Here is a 17,456-nt window from a genome sequence, read left to right on the forward strand (position 1 = left end):
GCTGCATATGCCGACAGGCTTTAGGCCTTTTTCCTCCCAAACCACGGAAGCTGCTTCCCTCGAGCCAGCTCATTTTTTTCTAGGGTAGAGGAACACCACCTTGCCTTCTTTACTCACTGCCTTATGAGAATATTCCATCTCTAGAACCATGTTTTTTCTACGCCAGACACACAAGAAAGCATTGCTTCCATTACCGGCTATTGTGTTTGAGGACCTTCTCTATAATAGCAGGTGGGAGCACTCCGGCCACTTTGCCCTCATTAAACCATGAAGGTCACTCTCTGGCAGGCTCTGCAATCAGCCAGCCCTCCCCTTGCTCCCGCAACTGTGTCTCTTCCAGAACCTTTTGCAATTATGGCTCATTTCTCTGGGCTTCATATGGCAGGCATCTGAACAGAACCGGAAGCATAAGCACGTGCAGAAACAAGCTGCTTCCCAAGATAGTAAATGCTGAGGAGCTCTATATTAGAACACTGTGAGTGCTGACTGGCTGGGGCATGATTAACCTAATAGGCTTAAAGTTCCACTTGCCATCCACATCTGTCAGAGCACAGGCAAAATGCGGGCTCGTACTCCACAGGACCGGGGACCGGGGTCCTTTCCAGCACCGCTTGCTCTCAGCACAGGATTTGAGCTCAGACGGCAGAGTGACTGGCATCCCGGCTCTCCTCTGTGGGGCTGAGGGAGTCAAGAAGGCTGGTCCCAAGCACAGGATCTTGTACTTCCAAGGATGCTGGCCTGGAAGCTGCCTGGATGGACTAGTAAGACGGGCTTTTGTTCCTATTTCCAGTGCGATTCTCTGAGAGTGTGGAGGCGCTGGGTGGAATGACTGCAAGCTGAAATCATGGGGTGTACACCTTCCCACAGCCACCTTGTCAACAGTGTCACTAGGAGTGGCTTCCAGTTTTTTAAAAAGCCCAAAGCAATTTTGCCAGAACCCCAGGGGGGCAGTGACAGAAGCCCCAACCCACAGCTGATTCAGAACTGCACTTGCTATGACACTGGGGGGGCCTTGGCCCAGAGACAGAGGCTGGCCGAGGGACAGCCACATTTCAGACGGCCCCAAGCCCCGGCTGAAGAGAAGCTCACGGGAGGTCCCACCTGCGGCAGCAGGAAAGCCATGGAAGGTCTGGTCCCAAACACCAGAACCCCCCCACCACGGTCACACAAGCCACAGAGCAGCAGAGCTAAGGGCCTCCAATTCAGCCCACGGGGCTCCCGTGGGTCCCCGGGATCAGCCTTTTCTGGGGAGGACAGTGAGGACAGTAATGCCCCGGAGGGCTCCAAAGGGCAAAGGAAGCCAAGACACCGCACGTCGGGCCAGCGGGGCCACCGCCCCCCAACCGCGCCCCCAGCTCCGGCATCTGAAGGCCAGGCGGACTTCCCCGAGGCCCTGGTGAAGGCCCACCGGCTCGCCTATGCCTACCTGCGTTCCAGCCTCTCCAGGTACGAAGTGATTCTGTGCCTCACCCATCAGGCCATGCGGACCCAGGAACTGCTGCAGCCCATGGTCAACTTCCTGCTGCTGTGCTTTGACCAGGTCCACCAGCTCTTGGGGGAGATGGCCCAGGATGGAGAAGAGCTCCTCCGGGAAGTCAGGGAGGAGCTGGCTCGGCCCTGGAGGCTGGGGACGGCCCAGGAGCAGCCCGATCTCCTGCAGCAGCTCCTGCAGTACACAGTGAGCAAGCTGCAAGCGCTCAGCGGCTCGGCGGCCTCCCTGACCGGCGGCCTCCTGGAGGGCTCCGGCAGCTACCTCCACTCCACGGTGAGCCTCTTGGCAGGTAAGCTGAGCGCCAAGAGGGGTGCGGATGAACGCCTCCGAAAAACTCTGGGGCGCCTGGAGAGCTTGGCAAGTGGCCCCAGTGACCCTGGGGTGCAGGGTCTACCTTTATGCTCTGAGGACAGTGGCATTGGTGCAGACAGTGAGTCTGGGCAGCTGGTGGACAAGCTGGGCAAGCAGGCAAGCTGGGACTCAGTGTCAGAGCCTGCAGAGTGGAAGGTCGGGACTTCAGCCACAGAGGAGGCCAGGCTTTCAGGATATGTACAGCAGCAGAGGCCACTCTGGATGGGTCCAGACAGACTCCTGGACTGTCCGTTCTCAAGGCTTCTTATGGCACAGACTGAGCCAGCAGCACAGGGTGCAGCAGGGAGCCCCTGGCCCGATAGCACCATTCCAGAAAATACTACCGACAGGCCTTTAACTCTGAGCAATAATGCTCTGTGCAGTTCCCTTGGGCTGGGGCTCTCTGCAGCACCACTTCCTTCCAAAGGCTCCCGGTTGATGGACACACCATCCTTCTGGGAGGACAGCAGCCCAGAGAGAGAGGAAAATAGAGTTAATGGCATAAACCCATGTGCAGGGCAGGAAGCTGCCTCTCAGCCAAGGCCAACATCTTCACCAGCTAGTGCAGAAAGTACCTTTCAGCCTCGCCTCAGGGAACTGAGGAGGCACCAGGCCCAGGAAATGATTCTAAAGATGAAGGAAGCAATCAGTGAAAGGATTAAGTTTGTCCCTGTGCCCTCTGGGCACCAGGACTGGGCTGAGGAGGAGGAGAGCACCACCCTGCCCCCACCAAGGCCGCACACGGTGGGTGGCAGCAGGAGGGGCCCCGCCGGGCAGAGGAGGTGCCAGTCAGAGGCCTGTCTGCAGAGTCAGGTGGAGGACCCCACCTTCCAGGAGCTGCGCAGGGCCCAGAGCGACCTCAGCCTTAGGCTAGACATGTTCTGTGCGCTGCACACCAGACAGCAGGGACCGAGCAAGGTGCAAGCCCCACAGCCCAGGGCAGCAGCTCTGAGGCCGGACAGCTGCAGGCTCGCCCCGAGCAACACCACCCGCAAGCTGAAGGCGTCCCTCGCCAAGAACTTCAGCATTTTGCCAAGTCAGGACAAGACCATTTTGCAAAACCACAGCCCCCACCCAGAGGGTAACCAGGCCTGGCAGGGGCTTCCCCAGTCTCCCCCAGCAGGTGACAAGGTCAGCGAGGCTTCTGGGACCAAGGACAGAAAGGGTGCAGGCCCTCCCTCCAGAATGTCCGTCAAGAAACTCATCGAAACTTTCAGTTCCCCTGAGAGCCCGAGGACACTGGGGAATTCCCAGGGGTCCCGGACAAGCCCCAGGCTCAGCAAGTGGGGTGTCCCTGTTCTACCTCCCCGGTTTCCCATGTACAGGGACTTTGCTGCTTTGTATTCAAAACCCCAAATGCCTCCAACAGGAAGAGGATCTCCCAAAGTGGACCCCGACGAGAGGCCCTTCGCCCCTATCTTCCCGCCTCTGCTCACAGCCAGAGCACCCACAAGTGGGAGCTTCAGCGATGACAGGGAGGCAGACCCAGAGTTTCTCCCCCCACCACCTCTGGAAATCCTGATGGACAAATCTTTCACTTCTCTGGAGCCCCCAGAAAGTAGTCAGCTGGCAAGGAGCTCCCCTGAAGCACCTGGTGTGCCAGCGCTGGGCAGGGCTGACCCAGCATGCGGGGTGTGGGCTCCCCCAAAGCTGAGAGCCTCCCTGAGCCCCCTGAACCTACTGCCCAGCCGGAGCACTGCCATACCCACCAGGTCGCCCAGCTGTGCAGGGCCAGGGAGCCACCACAGTGTGGACAGTGCTGGGAAGCTGGGCTGGAGCCTCAGCCACCTGCCGGCAGCCAGCGAGGGGGACCGGGACGGGGCTCAGAGACAGGCACGAGCGGACAGGGCGGCAAGCCTGACCAGGCATCCCCGGAAGGCCGTGCCGGGGCACCACTCCAGCCACACGTCTGCGCACAATGGGACCTCAGAATCCAGCCTGGCCAGGCCAGTGCGAGGGCCACTGGAGCCCGAGCGCATGAGGCAGAGCCAAGAGAGAAGCCCTGCCATGGTCAGGAAGGCCTCTCCCACCAGGGCCCGCTGGGCACCCCGAATGGACAAGAAGCACCCTGGCCTGGCCTCCTCTCCCAGACCTGCCCAGCCAAGTGCCTCCACGGTGCACGCCTCCCCCAGCCCGCCACTCAGCTCTCCCGTGAGCCCGAGGGTGCTAAGCCCCCCAGCAGTGAAGAAGCGAGGTTCTCCACCTCCCCAACACAGGCTACATGGCCCTCCCCCAAAGAGCCCGCCCACTCAGCAGCAGGTCTCCGGCCCCCACTCCCAGCGCACAGAAACAAAATCCCCTTCCCTTGGGCCATCCCCAGCGTCTCCAGTGTCCCCTCCTCAGGGGTGCGAGGAAATGGGGAATTCTGCAGTCAGCCTGGCAGCCGCAGCCAAAGCATCTGGGAACACACGCTCCATCTTCTGCCCGGCCACCTCCTCTCTGTTTGAAGCTAAATCACCCTTGTCAATGGCCCACCCGCTCACGCCACCCCCGCCGCCATCGGAAGATGGGAGTCCTCGTGGGAGCCCCCTGGGATGCAGGAGAAGCAGCTCAGGGCCACCCCTCAAGGGGGGGTCCCAGAGGGCCGTGGCTCTGTGTACCCTCAGTCCCCAGCCTTTCGCCAGAAGGACAGCTTCGGACCCCTGGCCAGGCCTCCGCGCCCGACTGCCTGGCTCCGGCACCACCAGCTGTGCGTGGGCACCCCAGGGGGCCCTCAGCAGGTAAGCGACACCCCTCCCCCCCAGTGGAGGGTGGAACTGGGCTGCTGCAGCCTCAGGGTCTTCGCTTTGGGGTCTTTGCCTCTCTGGGCCGGCAGTGTTCAGACCGTGCTCCAGAGAGACAGGTGGGAAACAGGTCTGGGGCTCTCTGGCCGCCCCCAGACCACCCCGCCCAGTCCCACTACACCTGCACCTGTTATACAGTCCAGGTTCCTGAGAAGGATTTAGTTGACGAGACTCTGTTGCAATAAAGTTTAAGGCAAGCAAGTTGTTCAAGCACACACGCCCCTACTTCACAGGCGGAGGTTGAGGTGAGTGACTCCCCCTCACACAGCTTCTGCCTCCCGGTCTGGAGCCTGCAGTGGGCACGTGCCCGCTGGCCAGGACAGTCGGCCTGGGAAGGTGCTCAGACCGTTGGGTCTTGGCCCCCTTAAAAATGATTGAGATGCCCCAATAGAGCCCTTAAGTGTATGAGTTCCTATCTATTGCTTTTTACTGAATTATAAATTATTTACTGCGTTATCTTTTAAAAAGAAGCCCATGTTTAACATACGTAATATACTCTTATGAAAAGTAGCTGTATTTTTCACAATAACAACAAAATTTTAGTCACTGGCGAGCTGCTGTCAGCTGTTCGTGCAAATCTCCTCAGCGTCTGGCTTCCCAGAGAGACAGCTGGACCCTCCGCTCCACAGCGGCAGCCCATCTGCCGTGGCGCCCACACCGTGGGCCAGACACGGCACCCACAAAGGAATGAGCAAAAGCGGCGATCATGTTTTGGGGGTGGGTGTAGCCCTTAGGGGGACATCCCTCTGTCCCCCTAAGGGCTGGCATATAAATCCTGCAGGCGTGGGGTCGACAGGGCTGGCTCCCCACACCCCGAGGACCCGCCCCGGTGGCTCCAGTGGGGCCTCCCCATCCTGAAGGTCAAGAGGCTGCGGGAGAGCACTGTCCTCGCTGGCTGGGCTCGCCGGGCCACACGGTGCCAGAGCAGACAGGCCAGGCCCACAGCCACGCAGAGACTCCCTGTCCATCAGTCGGAGCGCCCTTGCAGGAGCCCTGAAAGGAGACCCCCATGCCCAAGAAGTTATTTTGCAGAATTCGCAGGAAAACGCATCTTTGCCGTCGGTGCAGGGACGCGGGGCCGGGGACGTACGTCCGAGGCCTGTTATCTTGACAGAACTCAACCCACACCGTCCACACGCTTGGCACTGCCCACATTGCATAAATCAGTAGTTAATTTCCACCAGAGTGACACCAGGATCAGACTTCACCATCTGCCCACACACAAATGGTCATTTTTTTACAAAGGACTCAGCAGTCAATTTTAAATAAAGATATTACCTCAGGAAAGTTGTGCATTATTATAGTTACATAAACTTCCCCAGCCACTTGAAAGAAATGAAATATTGATTATTTTTGCAAGAATCTAAATGTAACATTGCTCTTTTCTTCAGTCTAAAATGAGCTCCCTCCAACACTGCCTTTCATCTGCGAACCTCTATAAATGTTAATGCTTTATTCCTCTCACTAGCCACTTACTCGGTTATTAGATTTCTAAAACTGTGCCCTTCAGGGGAAGAGCCTGAGAGAACAGGGACAATAAAATGGCATTAATTAAAAACACTAACATTTTAAAACAGCAGGAGCAATAATAAAGTAACATAAAATTGTTCAAGAAGAAAATAATGCCCTTCTCTCAGGCTTCTCCTCGGAACAGGGCAGGCTGAAAGGCTGTTTTATGTCCCGAATCTCAGCCCTCGGAGAGATGGGGGTGGAGCTTAAAAAGAGAGAGGAGGACTGTACACCTCCGCCTCCCCAAGGTCAAGGGGAAAGTCACACCATCCCCGGCGACGCCAGTGCCTCCAGAGACGGGACTGGACGGGACGGGACTGGACGGGACAGGACGGGACACTGGACGGGACGGGACGGGACGGGACGGGACGGGACGGGACTGGACGGGACAGGATGACCTCCACCCCGTCCCAAACTGTCGCCCTGGGAGCACGAGGTGGGCACGTCTCGTCCGCCCGCTGCCCGCCCACCCTGCCATGTTGGCATCTGGAGCCCAAGTGCCAGCCGGGAACACCCAGAGCTCGTGCCACCCTGGAGGACCAGCATTTTTCGGCCCTTCTGCTACGGAACCGCCACCACCTGGGAACGGAGCGCAATTTCCCCCAAGACGTGCGACCCCCCACAAGCCGCACCAGAAGGCTGCCACTGCGCCCAGCGGCTGTTTCCGCAGCAGGGTCTTGCAGGGACACGGCGGCAGCCCACTTCTCTTGCAGTCTTAACAGTCCTGCAGGACCAAGTGGCCCACACTGAACGCAGCCCCCTTCCCAGTCCCAGCTAGAGAAATGTTGTTTACATCCTCGAGTTGGGGGCCCAGGGGGCTGGGAAGGGCCTTTGGGGCTTACCCTGACGCTCGGTTGGGGAGCTTCACCTGTTATTTCTGCACTGAGTCCCCTGGTGCAGGTGTTTGTCCCTAGGTGTGAGCATGCCGGGGCCTTGTGAGCCTTCGAGAAGAGTCCAGATTTTCTCCTGCAACATGGTGCTTTTAGTCTTTGCCTGGACTGGCCAGACAGGGGCTCTTACAGCCCCAGCCCACTTCCTGAAGCAGGCTACCAGCGGCCTCCCCAGCCGTGCTGGGACACGTACAACCAGGGACACAGTGACCAGCAGGCGCAGCGACCTGCCGGCCTGTGCCCACGTGGAATCTCACTGGCAGGACACAGTTCTAGAGCCACATTTGTCAGCATCCCGGGTCCCGCCCGCTGACCTGCACGCTGTAGTGACACCTCTGCTCTTGCCCTTCCATCAGGAGCAGCAGAGGCCCAGGGGTACACGCTGCTCCAAGGGGAGTCAGGGAGACGTGAGGGAGGGCCAGGTCACACTGGGCCCCGCAGGGACCTGCGACGGGGCAGACACAAGCAGGGTGCTCTATGGAGCAAGGTGGGTTTCTCACCACCTGCACATCATGTGTGCGTGCCAGCCTAGCGCCCACCCCCCCTCACCCCCACTCCTGCGCCCTCGATCTTGCTAGAACCCAAAGTCAGACTTGTGCGCTGCTGCCCCGACACCCCCTGTACGCCAAGCACAGAGCCGAGCGGGCTACGAAACGACACTCCTCAGGAGCTGTGCAGAACGTGCCGTCGTGGCAAAGAGCAGGGGCCTCTGCCTGTGTGTGCGGGCTGCCGGGCTCACTCCTGCCCCGGAAGTTCCTGATGGAGAGGCTCTGGCCAAGGTCCCAACTCCCGGACCTCAGCCGCCCCCCTGTAGTTTGACAGGGCGGCCCGGCCCGCCCAGGTGTGACTCCGAGGCTGCCGGCAACTGAGCTGCAGTACCCTGCACCCCAGGCTCGAAGGGAGCCGCCATCTTCGCAGGCCCTTGAGAGGAGGACTGTTGTCTCCAGTTAGCCGAAAAGGAAGCAGCCCCCAGAAGCACGTGGGGAGCCCTCACATGCAGCCCCTGGCCATGGCTCTGGGCTGGGAACTCTGCTGTAGCCACATGCTGGGCCCCGCAGTGTCCAGCTCGGTCCATTCAGCAGCAGGGTGGGAAAGCCGGGTCTCCTCGTTACCGCGGTGATGTCTAAGTCAGACAGTGAAGCCTGGACTTTCATTAATCAGGACGCGCTTGGAAAACAGTGACAAATCGAGGCCCTGCCACCAGAGCGCCTGTGGGCGTTGCTTAGTTTAGAGCAGCAGGATCCTGGGCATCAGGGGAAAGAACAGGACGCAACTTGTCAGTGCAGGCGCCAGGGCCGGCCTCCCACGGCGCTGGGCAGGGCAAGCGGAGGACGGCGCCGTGGACAGGGCGGCATGCCGCGGCCACAGTGCTGCAGAGAAGTAGCCAGGCCGGTCCGGAAAGGCCAGGCTGCTACAGGAGGCCCTCCGGGCCCTTGGGTGAGACAGACGCGTGGGGCGGGACAGACAGGCACGGGGGGGGGGGGAGGGGGGCCAGAGGAAGCCGAGATGGGCCAGTGACCTGTTCCTGTCCTGTCTCTTAGCAGCAGTGAGGACGCGGCGCCATGGAGCAGTCCTCGTGCCCCAGAACCGAAGGGCGGCGAGGGGGCAGCACCCCCAGACTTCTGTGTGCTTGGCCACGGGCTGCACCCACCCTGCCCCGTGCAAGCCCCAGCCAGGAGCACAGCCCCAGGGGAAGGAAGTGGCCTGACGGGCTGGCCAGCACGGCCCCGCGGGTGCCGGTCATCGAAGTCCACAGAGGAGCCAGCCAAGCGTCAGGCTGCCCCAGCGATGGTGGGCGGACAAACGCCCATGGAGATGCCCTCGGGGGGTCTGGAAGGCGCCCTGCCCAGCAGGTCTGCGGAATTCTAAGCAATCACTGTTTTTCAGTTCCAGATCCTTGCTTTGAGGTTCAAGGTTAACTTTACACCCCACCATGACTCTCTGTAACCCTTCAAGTAGTGGCCTTAATTTAGAGGGAAGTGTATAAATGGCGTCTGGCCACCCACGTGTTAGACCTGGGTTAGCTCCCTGAAATCAGGTCTCCTCACAACCAAGAATGAAGTCAAGGTGTTCTCTCACCTGTGCAGATAAGAAAACCAGCCCTACCCCCAGCCAAGATCTTGCCGGAGCAGAGAGCTGAGCGCTGTGTGAGCAGGAGTGCACTGGAACCTCACGTTTCCTTACATCTCACCCTGTTCTATCAAACAGTTGTACAAAATGTCACAAAGCCTCGCGCTTTCTGAAGGTCTGGAGAAGCGCATCATTGACGTCCTCACTGGGGATGAGCCCCATGGCGCTGAGGTGGCCCCTCCTGCCCCGTTCTCCGCCTTCAGCAGCTCAACTCTAAAGCCCCAAAGTCGAAGCTCGCAGCTGATGGGCACAGCCAGGTCTTGGCAGCGGGTCCCGGGCGCTTTGCCCACGTACCCATGTGGCTCTCAGCCGGCGGGTGCAGGGCCCCCGGGCAGGGCGGCCTATGCTCTGTGCACAGGCTGTGGGCTGGGAGGACGTGTGGGGGAGCGCCCACCCTGCAGGCCAGGCTCCCTCGGGGCCTCTGAGCCCACTCCAGCCCAGGTCAGGTGCACTGTCTGCTGGAGCTGGAACTGAAGGGAAGACCGGTCGCTCGTGCCAAAACCTACGTCTGCCAATGAGTCAGATACTTGCTGCTGATCTTGGAAATTTTCCACTAGAGGCTGGTGAGGTGCTTTCTACTGAGAAAAGAATTTGAGTAATTGGGTGACTCAACACTGGCTCAGTGGGTTGTCGGAAGCCGAGAATTCTCACCCACGGGGAGGAGTGAAGGGGCAGGCCCCCAGAGAGGCTAGAAAGCTGCATTCCCAAGTTTAGGAAAACTACAGATTGCAAGTCTTTTCCCGCTGAAGCAGATGGTAGGCTCAAGAAGAGGGGAAGCTAGGTCCTGGTGCTCACAGGTTTAGGCCACGACTCCCGGTAAGTGAAGGCCCCCCTTGACTTGTCCAGTCATCAAAACAGGGGTGACAGGGCTGATCTCTCCAAAAGTACCCAAGAACAGTTGAAATACCCAAAAGGGCCACCGACCCCCCGGGAAGTGGCTGTACACGCCGGCTCTGCACTCACATTTGCTTGCCGAGACGCACTAATCCCGAGCGGAGTCTGGCGGCAGCCGGGCGGGTCTGGAGCCACAGCACAGGCGTGGGCCAGGGATCCGCCCGGGCTGCAGGCAGCAGGGAGAGTCCAGACACTCAGGAGGGCAGGGCCGAGGTAAGTGGGAGAGGGCCAGGTTTAGGAAACCTGCCCGATAGAGATCTGGGCAGAACCGACTCCCACACAGTTGGCTGGCTGGCTGGTGGTGTGCGTAATGAGGGCCTGGGCCTGGGCAGGCCCGGCATGGAGGGGAGCTCGGAGGCCAGCGTGCAAGTAATTAGAGAGATCCAGCTCCCAGGTGGGAGGACAGGGCAGGTCACCTGAGCTAGGGAGTAGGGGCAGGCTTCCCAGAAGAAACAAAGCAGAGCCCAGACAGCAAGGACACCAGACGGGGCCAAGGTTGATGTAACTGGCATGCAGAGTCGGGGACATAGCCACAGAAACAGTAGAAAATGAGTTACTGGAGCCAGGATGCAAAGTGAGAGCCAGGCCCACGGAAAGGGGAAGCCAGGTTGAGCGTCCAGTCCAGGTTGCCCCTTAAAGGACCTCATCTTAGAGGTTTGGGGCTGAGTTAGTGTGCAGGGGTCTGCCCAGCGGTGGCAGTGAGAGCTGGAGGGGTGCCCTGGGGAGCCGGAAAGCGTATTGTACACCATGGAGGGTCAGCATCTCCTGGAAGCGTCAGGCATGGCTGCAGCAGTCCTCCATGAGTGTGACCGGCGGGAGGCACTCTGAGAAAAGAGGTTGCCTCCTCCCCCCAAGCACCCCTTCCTCCCAAGCTGCTGGCACCAGTAGAAGATCCAAGGACTTCCAGGAATCCTGCAGTTCATAACCCTCCTCAGCCTCAGTGCTTACAGTGCCTACTTGTGCCAAGACAGTGCCAGGCTCCTGCCATGGAGGACATAATGAGACCCCAGCTTCCCCCAGGCCTGGGCAGCAGGGGCAGTAAGCTACTGTAGCCATCTGTTACCAGGGACCCAGAGGCCTTGGGAATCTGACTCAACCTAGATTGGTTGACCCAGATGGGGGGTGGGCTGCCAAGGTCCAGGGCCCAGGACACAATAAAGGTCAAAGGTGAAGCTACATTGAGCTGGCACAAGAGGAGAGAGCTCAAAGATGTGCTGTTCTGGCCACCACCCTTCCTACTAGACTTAGCCCAAGTGGCCGACAAGTCAGACTTTGCACAAAGAAAATAAACCCACACTGACCAACTGAGGGCATTGGCTGAGCTTCACCCAGGATCAGGTCTTGCCTCAAATCCTCAACTTTGGGTGTGCCTCGAGGGTTCCCCCCTGGTGGCCATGAAGGACAAGCCCCATTCCACAGCTGTTCAGATGAGTCCCTGGATCTACCACCACCACCACCACCTCCTTGGCCCAAGGACTCCTCACTGGGCCCTTTCTACTCCTGTGTTCCGGGGAGAAATGAAGGCTGGTTTTCTCTTTTGTTTAATAATTAAGCCAAAGGACCCAACCCACCACTTTTTCTTCAGAGTTAGAAACCAAGAAGGAATGTTGGCTATCAAGTACAAAAGGGAGCCCCACGTTGGAGACCAGTTTAAAGGGTGCACATTACATTCTTTCTTGGGCCAACTCCTTCCAGGGGAGGGGTGCAGCCATCACCCTGCACACCCATGGAGACCCCCAGAGCTGCAAAGAGGGAGGTGTTCAGCAGCTCTTTATCTGACTCATGAGTAAGTGAGCAAATTGCTCTTTCCCAGGGGGAAAACTCAATTTTCTGGTTCTATCAAAAGGATTCACGGAGTAAAAGCAAATGTAATAACACTCTGGCAGCACCACAATAGCTCATTGCAAGTATGAATACAATTTGCAGGATAAAATAGAACTTTCCTCCACGGCTTGGGGCTGTGTGGCTGTTTACTATAAGCAGCATCTATTTTCCTTCTTCACATCATGGACCCAGTTCAGAACCGAAAATAATCCGTGTTGATGGAAAATGCAGGGCAGGCCAAAGACACTTTTCTTTCATTGTGAAGAGATGATATTCGACAAGCCTTGCCTCGTCCACCCCACGACGGGATGAAAGCGACGTTGAGCAATCTGTTCTATTTCGGAAAGAAACCAGTGTTTTGCATGCATCCGGGGAGCGTCGCAGTAAATTCTAAGTGCCAACATGTTTGTCAATTGATCATCTGGTTGACTGCCAGCACCTGCTCTGTCTTCCAAAGGAGAGCTTTGCAAAGGTAAAATATTTTTAAGTAGCCCCACGTCAAAGATCGTGCTGAACTGCCATCAAATAAATGTGTGCGGGGCCTGTATTAACAGCACGTGTTTTGCGCACTGCTCTCTCCCTGCACCTACCTGAAGTTTAAATAAAGCCCCATCAATCTATGCAGACACTTTTATGAAATGTAATTAAAGGTGCCTGGCCCATGCACAGTTAACCACTCCACACCCTAATTCAGTTTTATGTGGGGCCGGGACATTGCCAGCTTGAAATCTCCCCTGGACTTCAGAAACTTACTTCACGGACAGTTGGCGGGCGGGCCCTGCACCAGGTGACCACAGAATTGCTGACCTCGGGGTCAGGTTCTGGTGTGGTCACGCTGGACACCCTCCCAGGCTAGCCCGTGGGTCCCTCTGGGCTGCTGCGGTGGCACAGCAAGAAATAAAATACTCAGGTAGGGACCACAGACAAACAGGAGGAAGGTTGGAGGAAGAATAAACTAGAAGGAAGAGGAGGAGCGTGGTGAGTGTGATGGTCGCCTGGGAGCTGGGGTCCGCCGGGCTCCTGGCAGCTGGAGTGAGGCCACAGGCGCCCGGTGTGTCACCCGGCTGGCTCCATGATCCCCCCGAGGCCGCCCCGAGGAGAGGAAGCCACCACCAGCGCCTCCCCGCCAGCTCAAGCCAGGAGCGCGTCTGCCTGACCCAAGCCCTGCCCCGCAGCCCTCCGGCAAGGACCGGGCCGCTCCACCTTTGTGTTTGACACCCATCTCTGCAGGCTGAGCTTGTGGCTCAGATAAGAGCGCAGCGACTGTCCCCCCCCCCCTCCCCCAGATCTGGGCTTTGGCCCTTGAAGACAGTGGGAGACTAGGGAGGCAGCAAACTCAGCCAGCCCCTTCCTCTGTGAAGGAGCCTGTGACTTTCGGAGGGAAGAGACTGGAACATTCGCTCCCACTCTGCTCATGTAGGTCAACTAGATGGATGGAGCAGAGATGACAAATTAAACTTGGGACTCTCCTGTCTGCTCCGCTGTGGAGTAGTGGATGGTGGTCCTGGTAAGAGCTTCAGCAGCATACCCCACGGCAGGTTTGACTGAGGTGAGTGAACGCCTGCGCCCTTTCTTTGTGTCTATGGCTCCACTTTTCAAAATATAATTATCTACACTGCTTCATTAGCTCTTTGAGAGGGGAAATCCTATGTCATGAACAAAGCAAGTAGCTCTCAATGTTAGAGCGAACCATAACCTGGTGGCCTAAAGCAATACACATTTTAAAAAAATCAAATAAAATTTAGGGCCCTCCCTGTGGCACAGGGGTTAAAATACAGCGCGACAAAGCTATCGGCAGCAACTTCAGCGTGAGTTCGATACCTGGCCATGGGCTGGCTCACATGGCACGGCAGACCTCTCCTGACCCGCCCGCTGCTCCCCTCAGCAGTGTACTTCATAGATCGGCCTGTTCTGCTCCCCACTCTCTCTAGTGAAGCCCCTCACCCCCCTGCACCTCTGGCCTGAACCCCAGTTCTTGTATGCAAAAATAAATCTTGAAAATAAAATTTTAGAAGTGTAAAATAGGAGGGTGAAGGTGTCAAATGTCTTCCTCCAAAGACACTGCCAGTCAGTGGAATAAGGGTCAGGTCCCCCCACCAGGCCAGCCTTGCTGTCACCCCCACTGTGAGCACTAAATACTGTGAACAGTATTTAGATTTGGGGGTCTGGGAAGACAGCTCTGAAAGGAAACACCACCTTCTGTCAAAGAAATTCTCCATTTTCTCCAACCTTAACAAGTAGGAACTTATTTTCCACATCCAACTAAGGTGCAGCTACAACTTTAACCCTTCTTCTTTAACTTAGATGAAAATTTAAAATAATTCTCCAACAGAGTTTTTAAGTGCTATCCCCATTATACAACAGAACTACCCTCATTACCATCCCTGCCCCCAAACTCACACACAAATAACACTGCCCTGGCATTAAGAGAAAAAAAAATTTCATTAAAGATTTATTTATTTGTGCATACAGAACTGGGGTACAGGCCAGAGGCTCAGGGGTGGTGAGAGGCTTCACCAGAGACAGAGTGGGGAGCGGAACAGGCAGATCGACGAAGTACACTGCTGAGGGGAGCAGCAGGCGGGTCAGGAGAGGTCTGCCACGCCATGTGGTCACCTCTGGGGTGGGGATTGAATTCATGCTGAAATGGCTTTCGCTTCTCAGTGCTGTGCTTTAACCCGCTGCACCACCAGGGAGGGCACTTTTTCTTAGTAAGAAAAAATATTTTGAACAAAAATGTTTGTCCCAGGTTACCATGAACCCCGAGTGGGCTTCCAGGTGAGGTCCCAGCAGGAACCTCTTTCTAGAAACAGCTGTTGGGCTTTAAGGCAGGCGTTCCAAAACAGAGAAAACCAGTGGGTGAGACAGACAGGAAATACGGAGCCTGGGAAGTAAGTCGCCTTTGAGACAATTATGTATCTTTTTTCCTCCCTTGGAAGAGCACAAGATTGACCATTTTATAAACTGCTCATTTTTTAAAGCTATTGTTCAGGTAATCGCTTCTGGCACCAGTCATAGCAGTGCTGAATCATCTCTGGATGTGAAAATTCTCAAGGAGAATCCAAAGTTACACTAATAACAGCTGTCAGCCCACAGAGAGGCCATTATTAAGGCAAAATTAAAACAAAACAGAACGCCGTCTAAGCTTCTTCACTGAGACCCAGGCAACAGCACACACAGGAGCCACCAGGGCCCCGCCCCACCCCGGTGGTGAGGGCCAAAGTCGCACCCCCGTCCCCACACACAGGTCAGGAGCACCCACCTGGGAGCAAGACGATGTGCAAGTAGCCGGCACTCCGGGAGCCCAGCCCGAGGCCGTTTGTTGGGGTTCTGCTTCGCAAGCTGCCTGGACTTGGCCAAGCTCGCTCCACAGACCGGCCCAACTGGGACCAGGGATCCGGATTTCTAACACACCGAGGCCATCTCCCCTCCCCCAAGCAATTGTTTTCATCAGCCAGGATTAGGAATTTCTGGACAAGGACAGCTGGCTCCAGGTGTGCCTAGCCTGGGACCCTAATGACCCTCAAGAGGCTGCACCAGGGGCCCCTCAGTGCGGGTGTGTGAGGGTGACAGAGTCCATGCAGCACCCACCACACCCCCAGCCGACAGCCTCCAACCACAGCAAACCCACAGCTTCCCTGTGTTGTTATGAAGCTTTTCCACTCCTCTGCCTGGCCTGGGTCTGCCCAGACACGAGTGATCCTGGCCGACCCCTCACAGTAGCAAACCAAACAATGTCTGTGCTTTCCTCATTTGGTTGCTCTATTTTTTTTAACATTTATTTATTTATGCATACAAGAGCTGGGGTATAGGCCAGAGGTGCAGGGGGTGAGAGGGTTCACCAGACACAGAGTGGGGAGCAGAACAGGCAGATGGACTGAGATGCACTGTTGAGGGGAGCAGCAGGCAGGTCAGTAGAAGTCTGCTGAGCACATGGGTCAGCTCTTTGGCCAGGGATGGAACTCAAGTTGCAGTGGCTTGTGGAGAGCTTCACAGTTCTGAGATATAACCCCTTGTACCACCACGGAGGCGCCTGGTTTCTCTTTATTTCTACAAAGCCTACCCCCGCCAGAGGCTGGGGCTGGACAGCCATGTCCAACATGTGAGGATGGCCACAGCAGACCCAGGAAACTGCATGACCTGAGGTTTTAAGGGGCACAACTCTGGAGGCAGTCTAGTCCCAGGAGACCAACTGTCCCCACAGGAGGCAAAGATCTTGGAGTCAAAACATCCTGGACCAGAGGGGCAGGGGATCTGGAGTCAAGCAGGCCTGAGTGCAGCCTAGCTGCAGCCACCTTCCAGCTGGGCCCCAGGGCCTGGCCCCGCCCTGCCCCTCCAGACCAGCAGCATCAACATCACCTGGGAGCAGGTTGAAGACACGGACCTTCAGGCCCCACCCAGACCTGTTCTTTTCTACAAGATTCCCTGGCTGAGGTAACTTGTGAAACAAGGCGCAGGCCCCATTTTCTCACCAGGCAATAATATCTTCCTTATGAGGTGTGGAGAAGAATGATAGGCCAGGAAAACAAAGAATGGGATTCTCAAGGCAATCATCTTTCCCCACAATTGGCCTTCCCACGAGGCCTCATTCTTGCAGCCAGGTTACTGACGCGCTCTTCCTTTGTTTTGAAAGGTATGAAGTGGGAACCTTTGAGACCCAAATTCCCCAGCCACGCTAGAGACCACAGCTGGTTGGCCCACAGAACCTTGGGCTGCTGTCCCTAAAAACAGTGAAGTCAGAACCCTGCCAAGATTTATTCTTAGCTGTTTTAAACACCCCCACCCTGAACATGAGTAGAGGGCACGGGGGGGGGGGGGGGGAGGCAGGACAGGGCCCGTGAGCTTAAATCTGTCTTCAAAATCCCCAGCAAATTCTATCTACATCCCTGGATGTAGAGTTCTTAAAAAAAAATCTCTAAAATATTCTGTTAAACTAGGCTCCTGACAAACAGGAGATATTAATCTCCCAACCATACCTAGATTTTCTGCTCAGACTCCAAGCAAACCCAGTTAAGCTGTGTAAAGCGTTCTAAGCATTGAAAGCCAGACTCTCCCAGACCCTTGACAGCTCCCTGACCTGCAGGCTCAGTCAAACCTGTCAAGGCAAGGCGGTTGCCGCAAAGCCCCGCTGGGTCACAATGAGGCAAGAAGAAGCACACACTGCTGGCATTCCGCAGTCACACTGAAGTAGCCTATTAAAAGCCTGAGAGCCAGCACGCTGCCAGGCCCAACCTCATCCCGGGGCACTGGGGTGACAACGGCAAGATAGGAAAGTGACTTCCCAGGCCAGGCAATCTAGAAATCTGTGCGTTAACTTGGGATTTCTTAACCTGTTCTGCACCAGACTCTCCAAAGAGGCGGGAGAGAGAGTGGGTGATAGTGAGAGGCCCTGGGCTGGGAAAAATGCCTGGCATGAGGCTGGGGCTGCAGGTCCCTGCCAGCTGGACCTGCCCCAAGGCACAGATGTGTGTCTGGTCGCCCTGAGTATGTTTTTGAGGTTGTGACCTGAGCCCTAACTCTTCCAGGTCACACCCCTGTCAGCATGCCACAGGCCCCATCAAGGGGCCTTGTCTAGAGCCAGTT

The 17,456-nt window shown here is 56.8% G+C and overlaps 2 protein-coding genes across 2 annotated transcripts in view; one reads left to right on the top strand and one right to left on the bottom strand.

Annotated features, from left to right (window-relative positions):
* Positions 1 to 1,490, bottom strand: part of CLIP4 (CAP-GLY domain containing linker protein family, member 4) — a 77,142-nt gene extending 75,652 nt beyond the window's left edge. The window contains exon 1 of the mRNA XM_012727555.1: positions 1,427 to 1,490. The gene's annotated coding sequence lies outside the window, so the exon portion shown is untranslated. The remainder of the gene's footprint in view (positions 1 to 1,426) is intronic.
* LOC101623491 (chromosome unknown open reading frame, human C2orf71) lies at positions 845 to 8,894 on the top strand. The gene is made up of 2 exons (XM_012727347.1): positions 845 to 4,563; positions 8,567 to 8,894. The coding sequence occupies exons 1-2, from the start codon at positions 845 to 847 to the stop codon at positions 8,892 to 8,894; spliced, it is 4,047 nt and encodes a 1,348-aa protein (XP_012582801.1).
* The last annotated feature ends 8,562 nt before the right edge of the window (positions 8,895 to 17,456 follow it).

The sequence above is a fragment of the Condylura cristata genome, unplaced genomic scaffold (assembly GCF_000260355.1).
Source record: "Condylura cristata isolate star-nosed mole 26May11 unplaced genomic scaffold, ConCri1.0 scaffold00020, whole genome shotgun sequence".
NCBI classification, from domain to species: domain Eukaryota; kingdom Metazoa; phylum Chordata; class Mammalia; order Eulipotyphla; family Talpidae; genus Condylura; species Condylura cristata.

Coding starts and splice junctions, on each gene's coding strand:
- LOC101623491 (XM_012727347.1), top strand. CDS start 845: ATGGGGTGTACACCTTCCCACAGCCACCTTGTCAACAGTGTCACTAGG. Junction 4,564..8,566: donor CCCCAGGGGGCCCTCAGCAG/GTAAGCGACACC, acceptor CCTGTCTCTTAG/CAGCAGTGAGGACGCGGCGC.